The sequence below is a fragment of the Muntiacus reevesi genome, chromosome 18 (genome assembly GCF_963930625.1).
Source record: "Muntiacus reevesi chromosome 18, mMunRee1.1, whole genome shotgun sequence".
Classification (NCBI taxonomy): domain Eukaryota; kingdom Metazoa; phylum Chordata; class Mammalia; order Artiodactyla; family Cervidae; genus Muntiacus; species Muntiacus reevesi.
The window spans coordinates 6,625,853-6,648,770 of record NC_089266.1 but is presented as its reverse complement, the minus strand read 5'-3'; the positions used below and the strand labels follow the sequence as shown (position 1 = coordinate 6,648,770).

General features: G+C 54.3%; 1 protein-coding gene across 2 annotated transcripts; it reads right to left on the bottom strand.

Moving 5' to 3' along the window:
• Nucleotides 1-2,541: 2,541 nt before the first annotated feature.
• Nucleotides 2,542-14,006, bottom strand: CDR2L (cerebellar degeneration related protein 2 like). 2 transcript variants are annotated; one of them, XM_065910126.1, is made up of 6 exons: nt 9,635-11,248; nt 9,434-9,542; nt 7,930-8,042; nt 7,463-7,611; nt 6,122-6,286; nt 2,542-5,053 (listed from the first exon to the last, which is right to left on the bottom strand). In XM_065910126.1, exons 3-6 carry the CDS (start codon nt 7,966-7,968, stop codon nt 4,165-4,167), a joined length of 1,242 nt encoding a protein of 413 aa, XP_065766198.1. In that variant the 5' UTR covers nt 7,969-8,042; nt 9,434-9,542; nt 9,635-11,248; the 3' UTR covers nt 2,542-4,164. The 2 variants fall into 2 exon arrangements, with proteins under 2 accessions (XP_065766198.1, XP_065766197.1); XM_065910125.1 differs by lacking the exons at nt 9,434-9,542; nt 9,635-11,248 and adding an exon at nt 13,524-14,006.
• Nucleotides 14,007-22,918: the final 8,912 nt, after the last annotated feature.

Genomic DNA, 22,918 nt, shown 5'->3' with positions numbered 1-22,918 from the left:
TCATTCACAAAATATCCTAAAAGCAGATCCCCGCGGAGCACCTGTGAAGAAGGCTCAGCATGACAGACACCAGGTGGGACAGGAGGCGGGCAGGTCGAGAAAGAAATATTTTTAAAAGTGGGCAATCTCCTCTCACCCCACCTCCACCACCTCCACCCCCTCCCACCCCCAGGATCTGTGGAGCAAGATGGCAGTTTCTTCTAGCCAGAAGATAAGAGGAGGATGGGGAAATAGGTACAGATTCAGACAGCTACAGATAGGCTAAGTAGAACTCTTTTTAGAGAACTGTTAAAAGATGAACTCCAAAACTGAGAGGTTCTAACTCTGAGAAAGGTTTAAAACAGAGCCAGCAGTGTTTGGAAACAGTTAAAGGTTAGCTCAGTTGCTTTGCTGAGAGGCAGAGTGGTGAAAGGAAAACAGAGCTCAATAAATGTTGGTGATTATTAGTAACACAGTGGTTGTTTCTTAATAGCAGGTTCTATTTTTAGGAAGAACATAATTACCTAGAAAAACATGCCCCTAGGAGTGCTAGCTGTTTGAAATAGGAGATTTCATCAAGTCAAGGCTTTATCGTCTTTGCCTCACTAATACAGGCAAATTCTTTTGGAGGGAAAAAAAAGAAATACTTCCCAAGCATTGGCTTTGTAAACCCAGACTAGGAAGGGAATGGCAATTGACATGTGCCTTTGGGGCTCTAGGCTTTAAGGGGAGTCTCCTGGGACCCTCCCTGCTTGACTTAGTCCCAAAACCTCAGAGTGAACAGAGGCGTCTCCATGGTGACTGGGAAAAGCTGCTCAGGGAGGCAAAGCCAGGGACTCGCCCAGGTTGACGGCTCAGGGATCATGAATAATGAACGCACCATCCCGTGGCATCATTGCTCTACGGCTGGGCTCCAGCTCTGTGCCTGACCCAGGGTGATAGGGAAAGTGCAGGTGTCCATGGCCCCAAATAAACACAGCCTGCTCGGGCCATCTGGTGGCCTGGATTCTGGGAGAGGAGGGGGGCAGCAGAGAGAATGGAACCAGCTACCCTGGGGTGGAGAGAGGAGCAGCTGGCAAGTTCCTTTTACCTGCTGTTACCATGAACCCTCCAGAACTGAGGCCCTTTTGGGAGAAAACAGGCCTGAGAGCTGCCACCTGTTCTCTTAAAAGGGTGATGCTGAAGGCGGAGGCCAGCCTTCTTCCCTTCTCTGGTTCTCCGTAGGCTGAAAGGGTGCTTCAGGAAGGGACGTGCATAGGGGTGAGAAGAGGGGAAGATAAGGGACCATCAAGCCATTCCTGGAAGCCAAGGAACTTGCTGACACCCGCCCTTCTCTACAGCTGTGATTGGGGGTACCACACCCATGTAGGGGTCCACAGGATTTTCCTTTCTTGTTGAGTGCACTAGCGGCTTCCCTGGTGGCTCAGACGGTAAAGAGTCTACCTGCAATGTGCGAGACCCAGGTTGGATCCCTGGGTCCAGAAGATCCCCTAGAGAAGGGAATGGCTGCCCACTCCAGTATTCTTGCCTGGAAAACCCCAGGGACAGAGGAGCCTGGCAAGTTACAGTCCTTGGGGTTGCAAAGAGTTGGACACGACTGAGCGGCTAACTTTCACTAGGTCAGTCTGGCTTTTAGAACTCAGCATTGTGTGGTGACAGGGAACACGCGATATCGCATACTGGAATTAATCAGGTCTGTGTTCGACTGTTCCTATGTGACTTTGAGTTACTGACAATCTCTGAGTCTCGGGATCAGATCTGCGTTGGAGGTTGTATCGCTGCCTGGGAAGGTGGCTGAGGGTAAGGGTGATTTAAAAGGCCTGGCTGGATACAGGCCCCAGTTTCCTTTGCTTCTCAGGTCTGACAGCTTTGGGAGTCACACGACATCTCCGGCCCACTGGAGACAGGCCACAGCAGGACCGGAAGATCCCACAGCCACTTGCATTTTATAACCTCCCCCGTTGCTATTCCAATAATGTAAAAAGCTCCTTGCCAGTTTGGGACCCAGCTCTGGGCTCCCCACACCACAGTCCTCACCTCCCAGGTTCAAGGAAAGTTGCTCCTGACTCGTGGAATGTAGTGGGAGACGGGGGTTGGTGGGAGGTCCCTGAGCATACCCCCACTGAAGACTGGACGCTTTTCCACGTGTGATTGGGATCCACAAAGCTGATCACATTTTCAGGAATGGGAGATTGGAGAAAGGTGCAAGAAAGAGACTCCCCCAAAGATTCAGGAGCATCTTCTTTGACTTCTGGTTACCCGGGCTGTTGGCAGGTGTGGGTTGGGGGGAGGGATTTGCAAAATCGGTACAGCGAGGTGAGTCCTACCCCATGGGGCACCTGGCAAGGCAACACTTCTGGCATGACTGGCACTCAACAAATATGGAAACTTCTAAGAGTCTGCTGTTTGGCTGCCAGTCACAAGGGAGTGAAGTCAGGCTGTGCCCCTGCAGGTGTGATGGGAGGCTGGTGTATGAGATGCACAGACAGGACCACTTGGCTCCAGAGCCATTTCTGCTTTTAGAATACTGGTGCGTTTTTGTTTTTTTTTTTTATTAAAGAAGAGAATAAAGCATTTGTAAATATATTTCTCTCATGTATACTTCAAAGATGACGCTGGTCGGCAGCTACAGAAGTGGGGAGCAAAGAGGCGGGAGCCGTTTCCCCACCTGTCCTGTCCCACCCCACCCCCTCCACCCTAGATGACAGAGACACACAGAGAGCGGGGAGCTGTCCGGCTCCAAAGGACAAAAGCTTCCAAGATGTGTGAACGGAAGGACCAGCTGACAGGTCTCATCACAGTGCCGCCCGGAGAGCAGCGTGGTGCCTCCAGAGAGGCTGGGAGGCTTGTTAAGAAAACCCCTTAGAAACAGATAAGGCATGAAGGTTCCCCACTGGGCTCCCAGCACAGAGGCCAGGGCCACTGACTTCCCTCCTCCAATCCCTAGGGTCTCAGGATGGGCGGTAGAAGGAACAGGGAGCCCTGAAGGGCAAACTGGGGATCTGGGTCTCTCTTAGCTGAAGCTGGATCTTCTGAAGCCTTAACACAAGATAAAGTCCCTGACCCTCCTGGGTCTTCAAAAGCCCCCCACAAAGCTGAGAGGTTAAGAGCAGGCATTTTATGGGAAGGAGGAGACACGCTCCCCATCTGGTCCCATTTCAGTACTGCTCAGGGTGGGGTGAGCATCCTGGGGGGGGGCGCAGTATAGGGGGGCAGGGGAGGATGCTGGGACCACGGGCTGGTGGCGCACGCCCGACATTCTGGGGGTGGCACTCATGACCTGCGGTGGGGTGGGCCTGGTGGTGGGGAGCATGGGGGTGAACGAGACACATCATGGTCCCTGAGATGGGGACAGGCAGAGGCCAAGCTCGGTGAGTCAGAGGAGGCGTGCAGAGGTGGGAGCTCCCATCGCCCGGACCCCTGGAAGGCTTGATACCCAGAAGGCATTTCCGGGGCTGGAACCCGGGGAGGCTGGCTCTGAGTTGATTGGCTACAAATCTGTGATGGGCTGAGAGTGTCCAGGAAGAAGCCCGCCCTCACCAGTACTGGCATCAGGGGTTGCTCAGGCCTGGCTCAGGCTTTCCTGCTCTGCCTGGCAGGGGCCATCTCTAACCCGGTCAGGACCCTCAAGGCAGGGCGGCTGGTGCGAAGGGAATGACAGCATGTCACAGCTAGGGAGAAGCAGTGGGTGGTCCGGGAGACCCCTAGGACCTGGGACAGCTGGTTCTGGGGTCCCCCTTCAAGTGTTTCCAGTTGTGGCGAGGGGGGTCAGGGAGAACTTGCCTTGCTAAAAAATCTCTCAGGGAAACCAACGTTGAAATAAAAAGTCAACGGGTCCAGAATGGCTTTTAGAAGCTTGGCCACAAATCTGAGAGCAAGGCGGGGGGTCGGGGGGCAGGGCTGGGAGAGCTGAGAATCCCCAGGGGAGTGGGGACGTTTGGCTTGCAATCTGTGGGCTGAGCCTGGGGGCTGGCGCAGCGACAGAGGGTCCTGGGACGGGTTCTGGGACGCGAGGAAGGCCTCCATCATCAGCAGAGAGTGGGTTCCCCCCACCTCGTGCTCCCTGGGTCAGAGGACAACCTCCGTCGGGGGTGTATTGCTGCTAAAAGGGCTCCCTCACTCACCAGAGGCTGCAGGGCCCAGGTTCGAGGGACCCCCACTGGCCTGACCCATGGGGGGAAACCGTCACTTGCTGCTGTGTGTCTTGACTTTGGTGGCGTTGATGTCGGCCTTGGTCTTCTGGATCCTGGAGAAGATCTCCTTGAAGAGCGCCTTGTACTCGGGCTGACTCTGCTCCAGCCGCTTGTCCACGGCCTCCACGTGCTGGCTGAGGCTCTTCTCCGCCTTGGGCTCCCCAAGGCCCTCCTCGCCCGCGCGCAGGTCCCTCCACGAACTGTCCCGGGAGATGGGCCGCGAGGTCTGCACGCCGGCGTGCCGCACCCCGGCCCCGTGCTGCCGGCACTTGCTCAGCAGCTCCTCGTACTTCTCCAGCAGCGCGTGGTACTGCTCGTCCACCTCGCGCAGGATGGACATGCCCCGCTTGCGCACGCTGTTGGCGTGCAGCGTGAGGTTGCCCGCGTGCCGGCTGGCAGGATCTTTGGCCATGATGGCGTTGAGCGCCGTGTCGCTGCAGCTCTTGCGCACGGCGTGGCCCGGGGAGGCTGCCGGAGAGGAGACCCCATCGTGCGGGCCGGTGTCGTCGCCGCTGCCGGGCTGGGGGTCGTCGGCTTCGGGCGCCTGGGTGAGGGGCGCCAGCAGGGCCTCGGCCAGGTGGTCCTCCCGGCCCAGCAGGTAGGTCTTGGCCTGCTTCATCTGCTGCAGCTCCAGCAGCTCGGCCTCCAGCTCCTGCACGCGGAGGCGGCAGCTCTCCATCTCACCCAGTTGCCGCTCCAGCTCCGAGTACTCCTGGAGCACCGCGGCGTACTCGCGCTCTGCCCGCTCCTTGCGCTGCCGCTCCTGGCTCACCTGCGAGCGCAGCACGCCCACCAAGGTCTGCAGCCGCTCGTTCTCCTGCTCCAGGGGCCGCGGGCCCAGCTCCAGGGAGGAGCTGTGCAGGCGGAAGGAATCTTCACACCTGGGAGGGAGCAGGCACAGGTGGGCAGAGGGCGCGGACGCGGGCCAGGGCCTTGGAGCCCAGCCGCATCTCTCTGCCCCACGGGGCTGCATGCTCTGCCCATCTAGAGTCACTCCCGGGCCTTCTCCCCTGGCCTCTGACTTGGGAGCTTGCTGTTCGCTTCAGCCAGGTGTCCTGGCTTTCTCTTGGGTTCAGCCGATGGGAGCCACCGGCAGGAGGTCCGGGGGTGGGAGCAGAGAGAGGTCGTGGGGAATGTCTCTCCCTGGGCTTCCTCCCTGGTTACTAAGGGGCAGGCAGGAAGCCTGCTCCATGCTCTCTAAGTTCCAGTATCCTACCTTCTCCTGGTCCCTTTAGGTCTCAGGATGGTATCAGCTCCTGGCTATTGCAACCCCAGGGTGGGGCAGTGTTCCCCTGGTTTCCCCACACCTTGCCCACACCTCGTTATTGATTCGTCCTCAGTTACCCTGGGCAGGGCGCTGTCTCTGGCCAGGACCTTTATTGGAACACCCATTAAATCCAGCCACAGTGTGTATTCTTTTCTTTTCTTTTTTTTAATCCCTCCCCCTTTTCTTAAAAAAAAAAATTTATTTGGCTGTGCTGAGTCTTAGATCATCAATCTTTATTGCAGCATGCAGGATCTTTAGTTGGGGCATGTGAGATCTAGTTCCCTGACTGTTGATCGAATCCAAGCCCCCTGAATTGTGAGTGCGGAGTCTTAGCCACTGGACCACCAGCAAAGTCACCCACCGTGTTAAGTCATCCCAATTCAAAAGGCTTAATGGGAACTGAAAGGGACAGTGGTTCGTCCCTCCTGGGTGAGACTTCTGACTTACTAAGCAGGTGACCCTGGAGTTTCAATTTCCGCTTCTGAGTAGTGGGAATGATAAACCACACCTCCCGGTACTGCCGTGAGAACTGTCACTTAGCAGCGTGGTGGGCACGTGGCCAGCTGCTGACTGCTGCTAGTTCCACGACCTGCCTCTGCAACAGCCCTCCTCCCATTGCTGCCGGGCGCCCGCCCTGCCTTCCCCTCACCCATGGAGACGGGCCCCGGGCGCCCTCACTTACCGGGGGCTGGTGCACAGTTCCTTGAGACAGGGGAAGGTGTGGATGGTGCGCCTGCGCTCGCGCTTCTCCCGCAGCAGGCGCAGCTGTTCCAGGTCCCGAAGCTGCTCCACCTGAGCCTGCAGCTCCTCCACCTGGGTCTGCAGGCGCTCGATGGTCTCTGTCAGCCTGGGGGTGTCAGCGGGGGACGCACGGATGGGAGCGGCACTCAGGGGACGGGGCCAGCCCTCCTTGCCGCAGCCCTAGCGGGGCTCGGAGGCTGGGGCCGGACAGGCAACCCTGAGTCAGGCTGCCTGGTGCTGAGGTCAGACGAGGGATTCCTTGGGCAGCCAAGGACCCACGCTTCTGCTCCGCCTCCCAGGCCGAGCTGACACTTCTCTGTGTCTCCTCCCTCGATTTCTTTCTTTTTTAATCTATCTACTTATTTATTTAAATTTACTTATTTAAATAAATTTACCTATTTATTTACTTATTTGGCTGTGCCAGGTATTAGCTGCAGCACAGAGACTCTTTGATCTTAGTCGAGGCCTGTGGGATCTAGTTCCCTAGCCAGGGATCAAACCTGGGCCCCCTGCATTGGAAGCGAAGTCTTAGCCACTGGACCACCCGAAGTCCCTTTTCTTTTTAAAGATTTTTACTTTATTTAATTGGGCTTCCCTGGTATCTCAGCTGGTAAAGAATCCACCTGCAATGAGGGAGACCTGGGTTTGATCCCTGGGTTGGGAAGATCCTCTGGAGAAGGGAACGGCTACCCAAACCAGTATTCTGGCCTGGAGAATTCCATGGACCGTATAGTCCATGGGGTAGAAAAGAGTCAGACAAGACTGAGCGACTTTCACTTTCACTTAAATAATTTATATTTATTTTTGGGCCATATGACGTGTGAAATCGTAGTTCCCTGACCTGAAATCAAACCTGTACCTCCTGCAGTGGAAGCTCGGAATCTTAACCACTGGACCACCTGGGAAGCCCTGTCTCCTCAGTTCCTTGTACACTCTTCTATCACTTATCACTTTGCACTGCAAAAAAATAGTCATGTACCTCAGGGACAGTGTCTTTGCATCCCCATCACTACCTTTTCCCTAAAAGAGAGCCTGGTATATAGTTGGTGCTTAAATAAGGGTTGTGGCCAGAATGTTAAACAAGCCTAAATCAACAAAGGCAAAGTCACTACCATCCCAGGTTCCCAGACCTGGGCTTTTGGGGGAAGGAACCTGAGTCATCCCCACTGGTGTACACGCACACACACACACACACACACACACACACACACGTACACCCAGCCCTGGGGCCTCCCCCTTACCATCCCACACCCAGGTTCCCAGTCCTCCACCCGGCCCTCACCCGTGGATCTTCTGCTGGGCCACCTTACTCTCCAGCACCAGCTTCTGATTGGTCAGCTCCAGGTCTCGGGCCGCCAGGTCCAGCTGCTCGTACACTTTGGCATGCTGTTCATTCACGTGCCGCAGCGTGTCCAGCTGTTTGGTCAGATACTGGGGGGTGGGGGTAGGGGTGGGATAGTTACCTTTCAGAACTGTGTTGGGGAAAATGTCTCTGTCTGGGCCCTCCTCCCACTTCCAGGAACAGGTTTGCTTTGGGGTATTCGTCTGCAGCGGAGGGAGGGGGTCAAGCTGGTGGTACAATGGGGCTGCCTGGGACAGTTGTGCAGGTTGTGGACTGCACAAGGCTTTTGGGTCAAGGCTGGGTCTGCTACGATGGGGTACCTTTTCCTAAGCTGCACACAGGTACACACAGACTAAGGGGCCCTTGATAGGACAGAGAGCGTGTATAGGGCCCGGGGGGCCCCTCACCTCGATCTCCTGCACTTGCTCCTCGTTGGTGGAGTACATCTGCTGTAGAGACTCCTCTAGCTCCTTGTTCCTCTCCAGCAGCGTCTTCCCCAGCTCTGCGGCCAAGTGCAAGTCTGGTGGGGAGGGGGCAGAGGGTGGGAGAAGCATGAGCAACTGAGAATGGAGTCAGAAGACCCCTTCCATTCCTGTTCTGAATGTTCATTCTGGGCTGAGCCTTGGGGACCCAGAGAGAACCAGGACCCAGGGGCTGCCCCTGGGGAGACTCCAGGCCTGGAAGGAGATGTAAGCCGTGAGGAGGCCTGTGCATTGGCCTGGAATGCCCTCTCCCCAGACACTCCCAGAGTTCCTCCCTCTGTGCCTTCAAGTCTGTGCTTTAAAGTCACCTCCTCCAGGAAGCCTTTCTCAAACACTGGTTCAAAATCGCCCCTCCCCCACCCCCACGCCCTCCCTGCTTCATTTTTCTCCTTAGCTCCTATCGCCATTTAACTTACCCAACAATTTGCTCATTAACTTGCTCCTCCTGCCCCTTGACTAATGGTAAGCTTACAGGGTAGGGATTTTGCCTGTTTCAGTCACTGATACCCTGAGGACTTAGAACAATACCTGGAACAGAGCAGGTGAGTAATAAATCTTTTTTGAAAGGAATGAGTGGAATGTGATAAGAGCATCAGCATACAGAGGGGCAAAGTGCCCTGGGAGATAGGGAAGGGAGAGTTCATGGTGCAGATGGTGGGAATCTCAGACAAGCAGCAGCTTGGAGGGGGGCTTGGAAGGACGACTGGAGCTCACTGAACTGGGGAGGGAGTGGAAGGGTTTGCTGGGTATTAGAACTGGACCAGGCTTCAAAGCCTGGTCTGTCTTTAGGGGGCTGTGTGGTGGGGAGTAGGGGGGTTAGAAGGAAGTGGCAGGTGTCAGAATCCCTAAAAATTCTCTCAAGTGGGTCCGGAGTTGGGTGAGGGTACCATGACATTTGCAGTGGATATTTCCACATATATATGCCTAACTCCTTTTAGAAACAAAGGGTAATGTATAAGACAATGAACAAGGACCTACTGTATACCACAGGTGCATGCGTGCTAAGTCGCTTCAGTCGTGTCTGACTCTTTGTGACCCCATGGACTGTAGCCCACCAGGCTTCTCTGTCCAAGGGATTCTGCAGGCAAGAATACTGGAGTGGGTTGCCATTTCCTCCTCCAGGGCATGTTCCCCATCCAGGGACCAAACCTGCACCACCTTATGACTCCTGTATTGGTAGGTGGGTTCTTTACCACTAATGTCACCTGGGAAGCCAATAGCACAGTTGAGTCTACTTAATACTCTGTAATGACCTATATGGGAAGAGAATCTAAAAAAAAGAGTAGATATATATCTAACTGATTCACTTTGCTGTAGAGCAGAAACTAATACAACATTGCAAATCAACTCTACTCCAATAAATTTCTTTAAAAAGCAAAGGGTAGTGTGTGTATATATATATATTTATAAGGGAAGCCGAGAATCATACTGTGGTTTCAAAGAAGAGGGCAGGTTCATTTCTTCTGTGAGCTTGGTAGAAATTCAGCAGCATCAACCATCCCTAGTTCATGATGAGGGAGGCACACCAGCTCCCTTTTCTCTGTAACGAGATGGCGAGCATTTGGCTCATCCACAAACCCTTTCAAATAACTCAGGCATAAATGGAAAAACAGAAGGTCACATTCATCACAGCTTTTTCTTTTTTTTTGCCTTGGGAACTGGGTCAGGTGGTCTGCAATGGGGCCATTGCTACTGATGCTGTCTCCTGCCTTGGTTTCGGGGGACAGGGTCTGTGGATGACCTGCATGAAACCCCTGAAGTTTAGGCTAGAGTCCAAGGTCACAGGCAGGGCCGAAAGCAACTGCACTTTATGCTTTTTCTTCCAGGTGAGCAGCTGAGCTGGGCATGTATTCCTACCGCCAGTGGGGTGGGCTGGGGTGGCTGCCAGTCACACTATAAACTGGGGATGCTGAAGGCAGCGAATGTGACCAGAGCCACCTAGTGATTCCAAGGAAGGGGAGGAAGAGAACACAGTGGAAGCAGTTTGGGGTGGGAGAGAATCTCAGAGACTGTTTCAGGGAAATTGGATCACAGTGGAAGCTAAGCTGGTCAGAGCTGCCAGGAGGGATCACGAGAGAAGTCTAGAAGCTTCGGGGCAGGGGACTGAGCGGAGCCAAGTGCTGGGGAAAGGACCCCAGCTAGATGAGGACTGGGGACAGCTCTGTGGAGGGTGCAGATCCCAGAACAGAGAGGGAGGGGGCCCAGGAGTTGGGGGGACAGAGGAGCTGGCTAGGCTGGGAGTGGGATCTGGAGTAATAAACAGCCTGCCACAGCCAGAATGATGGTTACGCCGGACCATTACTGGGAAGGTACTGAGTCTGAACTGGCATCTCCCCTGCCTGGACCTGAGTTTTCTGGGGTCTCCTGCAGTGGGCTCTGAATGCCAGTCAAGGTATTACCTGGGGGCAATGCCCCAGAACCCAAGAGACAATGGCTGGGAGCCAGGGGGATGTCTTTGAAAGGAAACCCTGAAATCCCACTGCCCCTCCTGGTTGGGGTCAGCATGGAGCCCCCTAGACTGGGGAGGAGAGAGGAAAAGGACAGAGGGCAGACACAGGAAGAAAGGGATCACATAAAGATAAAAGGGATGGCAGGAGGCCAGCTACCACCTGGCAGGGTGGCAGGGGTCTGTTCACAACCTTCAGGGCACCGACGTCAGGAACTCTGCATCTGCGGAATTGCGGTTCGCTCACCTTCCTCCCCTTGCCATGACAGAGCTTGGCCCTAAGGCTGAGACTCAAGGTCAGGAGCCCAAGACTTCAAATCTGTGACTCAACAGCCATCTCTCAGCCTGGAAAGAGGTACCCACAGGGCCAGCCACACCTGGTCCAAGGTTGGGGAGGGAGGCAGGCAGAGAGAGTGCCAGCACTTAATAATTAATGACTTTTTCTATTTTTACGGGTGCTTGTGGCAGTGGGCAGAGGGAACACAGCAAGAACTGAGGACCTTGTTTGTCCCCACTATCCCCCTCCACTAGGACAGAACAGCGTCAAAGTCAAACAGGAGCCTGATGGCGAAGCATCTGAAAGTAAATTTGGGGCCCGTCCTGAGCGGGGATGGAGCTGGCTGAGAAAAACCACGTCATGGGATGCTCAGAGGCAACTAGGGGGTGCTGGGCAGGAAAGAATTTGGGCACTGAGTTGGGGAAAGGGGGAAGCAACAGGCACCCGATCCCCCACGTGGCTGGCCTCTGGCCCAAGTCCACGCCATCATCCAGTGCTTCATGCCGGGCCCCACAGGGGTGGTGCTGCAGTAGCCGTGCCCGGGCCTTCCTCCAACCCCACCCCTGACACTCTGGATAATTCCCACTTTCCAGGCGGTCTTTTCACATCACTCTGTGCCTCAGTACAAGTACTGTCTCCACTAGACCACTGGCCTGCCTTCCTCTGCCAGGGCGGTAGGGGTGGGTAGGGGGTTGGGGGTGTGGCTGTTCCCCCTCCAGCTCCGAGGGGGTGCAAAAATCTTGTGCCTCTCTCAGCAGAGGGCCCTCAAGTCTGTTCTCGCTGTCTGCAGGGCTCACCGCTGCAGAGCCCCTGTGGGTCACTCACAAGTGCCGGTTTGATCCCATTCCTGCCTCCTGGGCTGGGCTGTGGAGACTCCGGAGAGAAGAGACCAAGTCCCCAGGCTCGGCCCCGCACCTGGCCCTTGGCAAGCAGACGTTGGGGTTTTGGTCAAAAGCTCTCGTTTCTTCTGAGACTGTCTCTGGTTTCCCTCCTTGCTGCTGGGACCCAGCCTCGGGCCATGAGGCTAGGCCGACTGCTGCAGACCAGCAAGGCCAGAAAAGCAGGGGCCTGTGGGGCCCATTCCTGACCTGGCCCCAGAGCCTGGCTGCCTGGCCACCCTGGCATCTCGGCATCCCTCCCTCTCCAGATGCAGTGCATCTGCCAGCCCTGCTCCCTGGCTCCTTCCTCCCACATCTGGGCTGGGCATGGTGCCAGAGCCTTCTTCAGGGGCGCGGGAATGGAATGAGACAGCAATGATATTAGCATCTGCCTCTGAGGAGGCCATCTTCCCAGGCACTCAGCTTCCAATCCTTCCTTCTGGGCCCACCTCTTCCGTGAAGCCCTCTCATTGCATCCTGTCGTCCCCACTCAGTTACAAGCCCAACCCCACCTACCCGGGGGCACCCAGGAGGCCAGGACTAGGACTGCTCCCAGCTCCCAGGATAGCGTCTGACACTCAAGGGGAGCCTGATAGGTGTTTGTGTAATGTGAGGTTTTGGGAGTAGTTCGCCCAGGATGGGGGAAGAGGGTGTTGCAGCCAGGATTGGGCATTTCAGTCCAGGTAGGCAGGCTGAGGGTGGAGGCAGGGCCCAGCCCAGCACCCCCAGTCCCACCCTGGTCCCCCAGAGGCTCTGATTAACCCACAGCCCGGAGCACAAGGGCAGAGCCTCATCTACCAGCAAATCTGGCCACATGGGGTTGTGGGTCAGGGCTGAAACACAAAGGCTCCAGGATCGGGGTAGATGCCTGGCACAGGGCCAAAGGCAGGTATCTGGGCCCCAGAGTTGGAGACACAGAGCGGAGGCTGTCGGCTCACACCGACTGTCCACACCCACCCGGCTTGCTGGATGACTATGGTCACTTCTAGGATATGCTTCCTAGCCCCTCCAATTCTGACCATCCCAGAATGAGGCACTTTGGGAAAGAGAGGGTGGACTGGACTCCAGCAGGCCTCGGCCCTGACCCTCTCAAGCCTTCTCCTCCTTCCCGTCCTAACAGCCCCGCCCCCTCCTCGGAGTGATGTCACCCCGGCCACCTCACCAACTCCCATCCAGTCGCCCTCTTTGCCCTCAGATGGGAGAGATGGAAACGTGGCTCCCTCTTTACTCAGGCTCTGATCTGGGGCACTGCTCAGAATTCCCAAATCCGACCTGCTCCAGACCTTGCGCCATTTGGGAGAAGGCCAGCAAGGAAGGGCCGCCGGGACTCCTCCCTCCAGAAGGCGGGTTGGACTCCGAGTTGTCTCCGCTGCCTTCACCCGCAGGATGCCCGCACCCCCATCACCTCCCCGGGGGGAGGGGAAGGGACCTGGGGAAACTTTCTAGGAGTCTATGAGCTCCGGAATCCTGGCAGGGAAGGGTGCCGCTGGATTTAGAATGGAATTAACTTCCTCCCCTCACCCCTCCCCACACACAACCCCTCTCAGCAAAACAGAACCAAGGAGCCGCCTCCTGGCCTCCAAAGACTTCCAGTTAGCATTCTCAGACCCTCAACCATACCCGGGGCTCCTGGGCAGTTCCTGCCTCTAAGATGAGGTGGGCGAACTGGGTGATGTCCGCCCCTGTTGTTTGGGGAAAGAAGACCGCTCCCCCGACTTTTGCAGGTCTCTACCGGTCTGGTTGCGCTTTTCCAGGGGAAGGCCACCGTCTCTCCACGTCCTCATTCTCCAGACCCATCTCCCCTCGGAGTCCGGCACGCCGGGTGCAGCCCGGTCCTCCCCGGGGTGACACCTCCCAACAATGGAGAAGCGGACAGGGGTCGCGGGGCGCACCCCGCTTTCCCGCCCCCTGCGCTCACCCTGCTCCAGGTCCTGCTGGTCGTACCAGGGCTCCTCTTCCTCTGCCGTGAAGTCCTCCATCCTGGCGGCCCTCCGCATGGCCCCGCAGGCGGCGGGTGGCGGGCGGGCGCTGCGGCGGCGCGGCTCAGAGCCGGGGCGCGGGGCCCGGGACAATGCGGCGGAGGCGGGCCGAGCCTCCCGCGTCGCGGACTCGGGCTGCAGTGCCCCCGCCCGCGCCGCGCCCCCTCGCCATCGGCCGCCGGCCGGACGCCCACGCGGGGCTGGCTCGCTGCCGCGGGCCCGCGGGGCCGGGGTCTTGCAGAGCGGGGCGCGCGGGGCGGTGCGGCACAAAGGGTGGAGGGGCGGGGACGGCGGGCGGGAAGGCGGCAAGGAGGTCCCCGGCCCGACCGGCAGGTCTGGGGCGCTAGGAGCGCGCGGGTGCCGCGGTGGGCGCACCCAGCCCGGCTCCTGCCCGCGCTGCCCCCGGCCTGCCCGGCGACACCCGGAGCCGCCGCTGCATCTTGGCGGTGTCCGCCCCGCGCTTCCCGAGCTGCCCGCTCCGCGGGGTGGAGCCAGCCGTCGCTGGCCAGTCAGGAGAGGTATGCAAAACAGGAGGCGGGGCCGAGGGCGGGATCTCCGCGACAAGGCGGTCCGGCTGTTGCAAAACCAGCCCTCGCTTCCCTTCTAGGGTCTCACTCCAGTTTACAGCTCAATGTGTGAAACCGTTTTATGATGTTTACCTATTGTCTCTCTCCCCGTAGATCTTCTGACAGCAACGGTCTTGTCTCTCGTTCTCAGCTGGCTCTTCAGTGCCTAGAGCAGGCTTACCCATTGCTACCTTCCGTGGACACTCTTGGAATGAATGAAAACTAATTTAAAATTACGTTTAGGAAATTGTGTTTAAATGCCTGTGGCCTAAAACCTCAGGCTAGGAGTGGTGAACTTTGACTGTTACCCGAATTCTGAGTCTTTCCCTTTTTTTTTTTTTTTTTTTTTGAGTCTTTCCCTTTAAGATCCTGTTTCCCTCTACTTGAGATCCAGATCTTACGCCCAATTACACCGCTTACACCCTTTGTAGTGTCACCTCTCCGAGCATTCTTTCCTTAAAGGAGTTTTCAGAATCAAGTATATGCATAGTTCATTTTTATTAGGACATACCACGCGCTGGTACTATTAAAGCACCCTGAGCATAACCCACTCTAAATACATGTGGCAAATACATCCGATAAAGGACTTGTATCCAGAACAGAGAAAGAACACCTGCAAATCCACAAGAAAACTCAGTGGAAAAGTGCATAAAAGACTTGACCAAGCACTTCATAAATGACCCAGTAAACACGTGACAAGGCGTTGAACTTCTTTAGAAGAATCAACACCTGTAGGGGAAAAGTAGGAGGTACCACTGTTTCTGTAACAAACCATTCCAGATTTAGTCGCTTCAAACAACACGAATTTATTATCTTACAGTTCCGCAAGTGAGAAGATTGACATGGCTCTCGATGACTAATATCTAGTTATCTGCAAGGCTTTGTTCCAGTCTGGAGGCTCCAGGCAAGCATCTCTTTCCTTGCTGCTCCCACCTTCTGGAGGCTGCCCATATTCCACGGCCCATAGCCACCCTTTTCCATGTTGAAATCCACCAACAGAAGATGACCTTTCGATGGATCACTCTGACGTCTTTGGCCTCTTTCTTCCACTTTAAAGACCCTTGTGTGTACACTGGAACCACCTGAATAATCCAGCATAATCTGCCTCATATCAAGATCCTTGATTTAACCACATCTGCAAAATACCTTTTGCCAGGTGAAGTAAGATATTCAAAGATTCTGGTGATTAGAATGTGGGCATTTGGGGCGGGGGTGGGGGTGTGTGTGTGTGTGTTATAATTCCATTTATGTAAAGTTCAAAATTGGCAAAACAAATCTAATCAGGGTAATATTAGCATTGGGGAGACATGTGGGGGACACTGAGGGGCTGGGAGTGTTCTATTTTCTGATCTGGGTGTTGGTTACACACAGGTGTGTTCATTAGTAAAATCACTTATGATACATGCATTTCTCTGAATATGTTATATTTTAATACAATAGCTTACTCAAGAAGAAGAAAAAAAATCCTATGGCTGAGAAACAATCAGTTTCTGCCCTTGTGTAGCATGCATTCTAGCAGGGATAAATAAATGTGCTATGAAAAAAAAAATAAAATAAATGTGCTATGAAGGAAATTAACAGGGTTGTAGATTCTAAGACAGAAAAAGCTGGACATACATCACACACTGAAGGGAGCCCGGCATAACTGGAGTGGAGCAGATAGAAAAGAGAGGAACTGGAGTTAGTGCCATGGGAAAGAACTGGGGATTTTATTTTGTTCCCAAATAGACAAAGAGACCAAATAAAAGGCTTTTCATTTTCAGTTGTGAAATATCATTGGCAATTTTGGAGCATGGATTAGAGGAGAGCAAGAGTGGAAGCAACATGGGACTTCCCTGGCAGTCTGGTGGTTACGACTCCACACTTCCACTGCAGGGAGCACAGGTTCAATTTCTGGTCAGAGAATTAAGATCCCACAAGCCAAGGGGCCAAAATAAATAAGTAAATAAAAAGTATAAGCAAGAAGATCAGTTTGGAGGCTTTTGTGATCATGTAGGGCAGGTCTGATGGCAGTGGAGCGAGATGAGAAATATTTAAGCTAAAGAAGGCTGAGAACCAAAAAGTTGATGCTTTTGAATTGCGATGCTGGAGAAGACTCTTCAGAATCCCTTGTACAGTAAGGAGGTCAGATCAGTCAATTCTAGAGGAAATCAACCCTGAATATTCACTGGAAGGGCTAATGTTGAAGCTCCAATACTTTGGCCACCTGATGGCCAAAGAGTCGGACACGACTGAGCAACTGAACTGAACAGAGAAAAGCAGAGGCAAAGCGCTGGGGGCCAGGACCTGGGCAGTGAAGATGCTAGCAATGAAAAGCAAACCCATCAACCTGAAAATTCACCCCAACCCCCGCAGTTAAGAATGCTTTCAGTGAGGATTTAGAACGGGGTCCTTCACCCTCTGGGATCTAATACCTGGTGATCTTAGGTGGAGCTGATGTAAGAATAATAGAAATAAAGTGCACAATAAATGTAATGTACTTGAATCATCCAAAATCACAGCCCCCCCCCCCCCCCAATCCTGGCTGGTGGATAAATTGTCTTCTATGAAACTGGCCCCTGGTGCCTAAAAGGTTGGGGACCGCTGACTTAGCAGACCCCCGTATTTGAAAACATCCAGCTCATAGGTCATCACCCAGCTTTGGACCTTTGCCACACTGACCACATCCTCAGCATGACCCAAATACGCTCCCTTCCTGGAGCCACCCGCTCCCTGCCCCAGCCACGGAAGCAGCATCGCCTGGCAGGGATAAATAAGCCTGTCACAAAGGCTGGATTCTTGTTGCTGCCTGAGCACTGGGCATAGTGATTCAGGCTGGAGCCCCTAGATCTCAGGATGCTGGTGCAGGAGGGAGGCTAGAGCTGGGCAACCAACTATACCAGGTTGGTGGAGTCTCCTTGTCCTGCCTGCAGGGGACAGAGGGTAGAGGCTGGGGTGACTGGGGTGGAGTGCTTGCTACATGCCAGGCCTGTGCTGGGCCCTTTGCCTGGACTGGTTGGCTCCTTGGCCAGTGGGGCCACTCCCAGTGCCTTCAGGGCAGACCGTTAATACTTTCAAAAACTATTCCAGGAGGAAGAAAATCAGATCTGCCTTTGAAGAAGGAAATTTCTCAGCTTCGCTGAGCTACCAGACAAACAGCCCTGGAATGAATCCAGTTCAGGCCTTTCCTCTATGCAGGGTAGAGAGTCAAGCCCAGCGGTGGGAAGTAGCAACGACCCGACCTTGGTAACCCCCAGAGCACTCATCAGTGGGTCAGGCAGGCCTGTTCCGTGGTGTTCCCTGTCAGGAGCATCAAGACTCTGCGCTGATGGTCGGAGCCTTGGCAGCTTCGATATCCCCGCCGCCCTCCCCTCCCAGCTTTGGGTACCGTGATTCCCCGGGGGGGAATCAGTTTCCCACTGACCAGGCACGCTTACCGAGCTCGCACCCGAGCTCCTGGGGAACGCAGCCCGGATCCTGGACCTGGAACCCGAGCAAAGATACGGAACCCCTTCTTCCCCCCCGCCCCCCCCGGGTAGCTAGGATGAGGAATTGATGGAACCGCCCTCCGGACGAGTGCACCCCCCCGGCCCAGCCCACCGGAAGTGACGGCGCATGCGCAGGCCGCGCTGACCTTAGAGGGTCCCGGCGCTCCGGGTTATGAGAGTGACGCTGGGGGAGGGGCCGGGTGCCCAGCCCGCGCCTCTGGGCCCTCGGGGCATCCACCGACCCCACACGCTGCGCAGCTAGGGTAATTTCACCGCTGCAGGCCCCTCTACCCTCCCTGTCCCCAGACCCGTCATTCCAGCGCTGGGCTTAACGTTGCACTGAAAGATCTCACCCCTTCTGTCCCCTCTGGCGGGGTAAGGCGCTCAGTAATACATTGGATGAGTGGGGTCATCCGGTGTCCGCCCCCCTTCCCCCCTACACCATCTGAGTGTGTTCCAGACAACGGTCTGTTCTGAAAGAGGAGTTATGTTAGTCTCATGAGTCCTTGTGGTCAGGAAGTGCTGCCGTGTGTCTGCCTCAAATCCCTACAGCTAATCCCTGCCGTCAGCAGTGACCTTTAGGATCCTGCTGCGGGGGTGTTCTCCAGTGGCGCCATTCTTACTCCTTCAATACTTCCTCGTGGGGTTGTTGGGAGGGCCCAGGGCCAGGGGAGCACTGTTCAGTATTTGCTCTTAGGATCATTATTATTGTCACTTCGGGGAGGCAGTTGCGAGTCTTAGGTGCGGCATGCAGGATCTTTAGCTGTGGCACGTGGGATCCAGTTCCCTGACCGGGGATAGAACCCAGGACTTCTGCATTGGGAGCATAGAGTCTTAGCCATTGGACCATCAGGGAAGTCCCTACTGTAACGTTTTTACCTGGAGAATCCACTCTGCCCATCACGACCCCTCTTCTGGCAGGGCCCCTGATGGGGGCTGGGGAGACAGTCCAGGGGCCTTACCTTCCTGGTGGGGGATCAAGGGGTCAGTTCATGCCTGCAATCAAGGCCTAAGAGAACTGGCTGTCTGGGCTCCCATTGCAGCACTGGGCCCCCTGCAAGGAATCCATTTACCTCCCAGCAGACTGAGAGCTCCTTGAGGGCAGGGACTCCAGCTGGCACATAGCGGATGCCTGATGAAGGAACAAATGAATGCCCTAAAGCCAGTGGCAGGGGACTTCCCTTGTAGTCCAGTGGCTAAGACTCTGAGCTCCCAATGCAGGGGGCCTGGGTTCGAACCATGGACAGGAAACTAGAACACACAGCCATAATGAAGATTGAAGATCTAAGACCTGGTGTGGCTAAAATAAAACAAAGACAGTGGCAGAATCATATTCCTTGACTCTCCTTCTTTATCCATCTCCACTCCAGAACACTTGCACCACTTCAAAGACTTGTGTGTGCATGCTAAGTCGCTTCAGTCATGTCCAATTCTTTGAGACTCTACGGACCGTAGCCCTCGAGGTTCCTGTGTCTGTGGGATTCTCCAGGCAAGAATACTGGAGTAAGTTGCCATGTCCTCCACCAGGGGATTTTTCCCCACCCAGGAATCGAACCCCCGTCTCTTAACATCTCCTGCAATGGCAGGCAGGTTCTTTACCACTCGTGCCATCTGGCAAGCCCTGAAATCCTCTCAAAGGAACTAAAAACTGAATCTGAGAAGCAGTTGGTGAAAATGTACCTTTCCTATTGATTGAAGTGGATTACCAACGTGGCTCCATCTTCTGTGATCACCTAGGAATTCTCTTCACTCAGTTTTCTATGTGCTAGGCCTGTGCTGGGTGCTGGGAATACGAAGAACGTGATAGAGCTGGCCCCTGCCCTCATGAAGCTTGCATTTCAGTAGGAGGCATAAATCAAGCAAAAAGGCAAAAACACTAAAGATGGTGGTGAAAGTTTTAGGAAGCACACTGAGGGATGAAATAGCAACATCTGGGGATGAGACATCGCTCAGGAAGAGTTTCTTTTGGCAGCAGGGTTTGAGCTGTGCAGCCTGTGAGGATCCTGATCAGGGATCAAACCCACGCCACCTGCAGTGGAAGCACAGAGTCTTGATCACTGGACCACCAGTGAAGCCCCTGGGAAAGGAGACAGGACCCTGAAGCCTGAGAAGGGCAGCGACATGAAGAGTGGGAAGAAGGATGTCTCAGTCAAAAGGAACAACTTGTTCACAGATCTCAGAAAGAAAGAGCTTGGAGGCTTTGAGGAAATAAAGGCAGACCAGTGTGAGAGGAACCTCGGGGCTCCAGGGAGGGAGAGCAGACTTGGGATGGTGCAGGTCCTTGGAGGTCAGAGTGGGACCCAGAGAAAACTGACCCTAACCATGGGCCCCAAGGTGATTTCAGTGGGGGAGCATCTTAAGCAGTATTGTACATTTCCTTGGGCTCTTGCACAGAATAGATCAGAGGGGGCGGGAGTGGAGGCTGTGGTAGATGGGAGGTGATGGAGTTCCTGGCAAAGGTGCCACAGCAGAGGTGTTGCTGTTTAGTCGTTAAGTGGTGTCCAACTCTTTGCAACCCTAAGGACTGTAGCCCGCCAGGCTCCTCTGTCCATGGGATTCTCCAGATCATGGGAGCCCCCTGCTCCTCTTGGCCCTCTCCTATGGCTGGGCTCTCTTTCCCTATGTTCTAGCAACCATTCCACCCCTCACCACTTTAGGTTTAAGGATAGCTGAGGCTCTCTACTGCTTCTAGCCCCAGGGTGCCTCGCTGACCCTTGTTGGTTTCTCTTCTCCTTATAAATCACCACTTGATTAAACTCATTTTGGCCAACCTGTCCAAGTGTCCATGGGTGACCAGTAATATCTCAGTGCCACCTGGAGTTCCTGGTTGCAAACCACAGAAATGGCTCTGAACAACAGGCAAGACCAGAGGGCTCACAAATACTGTCTTGGGGAACTTCCCTGAGGGTCCACTGGTTAAGACTCCATGCTTCCAACACAGGGGGTGCAAGTTCAGTCCGTGGTCGGGGAACTAAGATCCCATATGGTGCATGGTCAAGAAATAAAAACAAAAAACAATTCCTCCCTTTGAATGGTCAGTTAGTACCTGATCTTGTTTTTTTTTTTTTTTTTTAAATTAAATGGAGCTATAACTTACAGTAAAATTCATCCCTTTTAGGTGCAGAGTCATGTGAATTTTGACAAACATACAATCACAGAACCACCCCCACAATCAAAACAAAAAGTGTTTTCACAGTCAATCCCCTCATCCTGCTCCCAGCCCATGGCAATCACTGGCTTGTTTTCTGTCCCTATATTTTGTGTTTGCCAGAATGTCATATAAATGATGTAACACAGTACATTGTCTTCTGTGTCTGATCCAGCGCTTTTGAGATTCATCCACACTGTTGCTGCCTGTACCAGTAATTTGTTCCTTTTTATTACTGAGTATGGGCTTCCCAGGTGTCTCAGAGGTAAGGACTCCATCTGCCAATCCAGGATTGGCAGGTTTGATCCCTGGGTCAGGAAGATCCCCAGGAGAAGGAAATGACAACCCACTCCGGTATTCTTGCCTGGGAAATCCCATGGACAGAGGAGCGTAGTAGGCTATAGTCCATGGGGTCGCAAAGAGTCAGACACGACTGAGCGACTAAACAACAATCGCTGAGTACTAGTCCATTGTATCGATGAACCACAGATGATGGACATTTGGTTTCTTTCCAGGTTTTGGTGATTATGAATGAAACTGCTATATGCATTACTCAGAATTTTGTGTGGATCTATGTCTTCATTTCTTCTGAGTAAATTCTAAAAATGGGATTATCGAGTTACACAGTAATTGTATATTTAACTTTATTTTTTAATTTTTTGGCCACACCAGGGATTGAAGCTGTGCCCCTGCATTTGAAACACGGAGTCTTAACCACTGGACCACCAGGGAGATCCCTAGAATTAACTTTATAAGAAAATACAAACGCTCCCCATCTTCACCAGTATTTGGCATCATTAGGTTTTTGTTTTTGACCCATCCTAATAGGTATGTAGTAGTAACTGTACTGTGGTTTCAGTTTGCATCTCCCTAATGAATAAGATTCAGATTTTTAAATGTCACACTGGCCTGGACTGGGACTGGGTGATTTGTAGAGTGGACTGGATTTTTTTTTTTTTAATGCCAAATAAAGGTACTATTCATTTGTTATCTTGAAGTGATTATAAAAGCATGGAGCCTGTCCAAGATTTCATCCAGGGTAGGGAAAGTCCACCTCAGGAGCAAACACAGAGCGCTCCCTCCCAGTCTGCTCATTCAGTGCCGTGGGGACACCCTCGTCCCCCTCCTCCTACCCCCACCCCTGTCCTGCCCTGCCTTTGTGCCTAGACAGTGCACCCCTCATTTTTTACCTTCGGAATTTCAATTTAAGCTAAATGTCACCTCCTTTTGAAGCAGCTAGGATTTCTAGAAGCTTCCAGACATAGCATGCAAGGCGATATTGTTGAAAAAATGTGTCCTCTTTTGGGGCCAGAGTTGGATTTGTTTTTTTGGCTTTGTTCCTTACCAGTTCTGTGACTTTGGGCAGATTAACTGCTTTGAGCCTCAGTGTTCCCTAGTGTCAAGTGGGTATAATACCTACCTCAGAGGTAGGTTTTTTGTTGTGTAAGAGGTGTTGTTGTCACTATTTATTATTATTATTAATTTGCCTCTATCGTAGCCTCACTGGGCTGAACCACGGCTAATCTGTTCCTTGTTTGTCTCTCTAGCTAACTGCTCTTAAAGGGCAGACCCTGTGCCTTAAGCCTCCTCGGCCCCCCCGGCCCTGACACCGTGTTGATAAATCCTAGTCCCTAAACATATCTGTTGAAATGGATGAACCTAACGGGGATTCTCAGGGAAGGCAAGTGGCCAGAAAGGAATTGTGGGACTCAGAAGGGACCCCTCGCTCTCACCAGGCCGCGGAGCCCGATGAGACAGGTCAGGAAAAAGGGGAACCAAGCGAGCGGATGCCCAGAATGCCGGGGGATGGACAAGAAAGATGCTGCAGAGGACCGGCTGTGAAACTGTGGGCCTAGTGATGGCGTGGGGACCGAGGGTGAGGATGGGGGCAGGGGACGGAGGCTGGGAGGGCTGCGGGCCCCGGCGGGGGTGGGGGGCGCTGGGTGTAAATGGGAGAGACCGAGGGGGGATAACGCTTGCACGCAGAAGGCACCCGGTCCAGCTGAGAAGGGGCTGGGGGTGTATCCGCGGGCCAGACCCCCCGGCCCGCGCGGGGAACGCGGCTCCGGAGCGGCAGGTGCGGGGGGCGGGGCCCGGAGGGGCGGGGCCCAGGGGGTGGGGCCGACGCCGGGCCGGCGGGCGGGGCGCGCGGC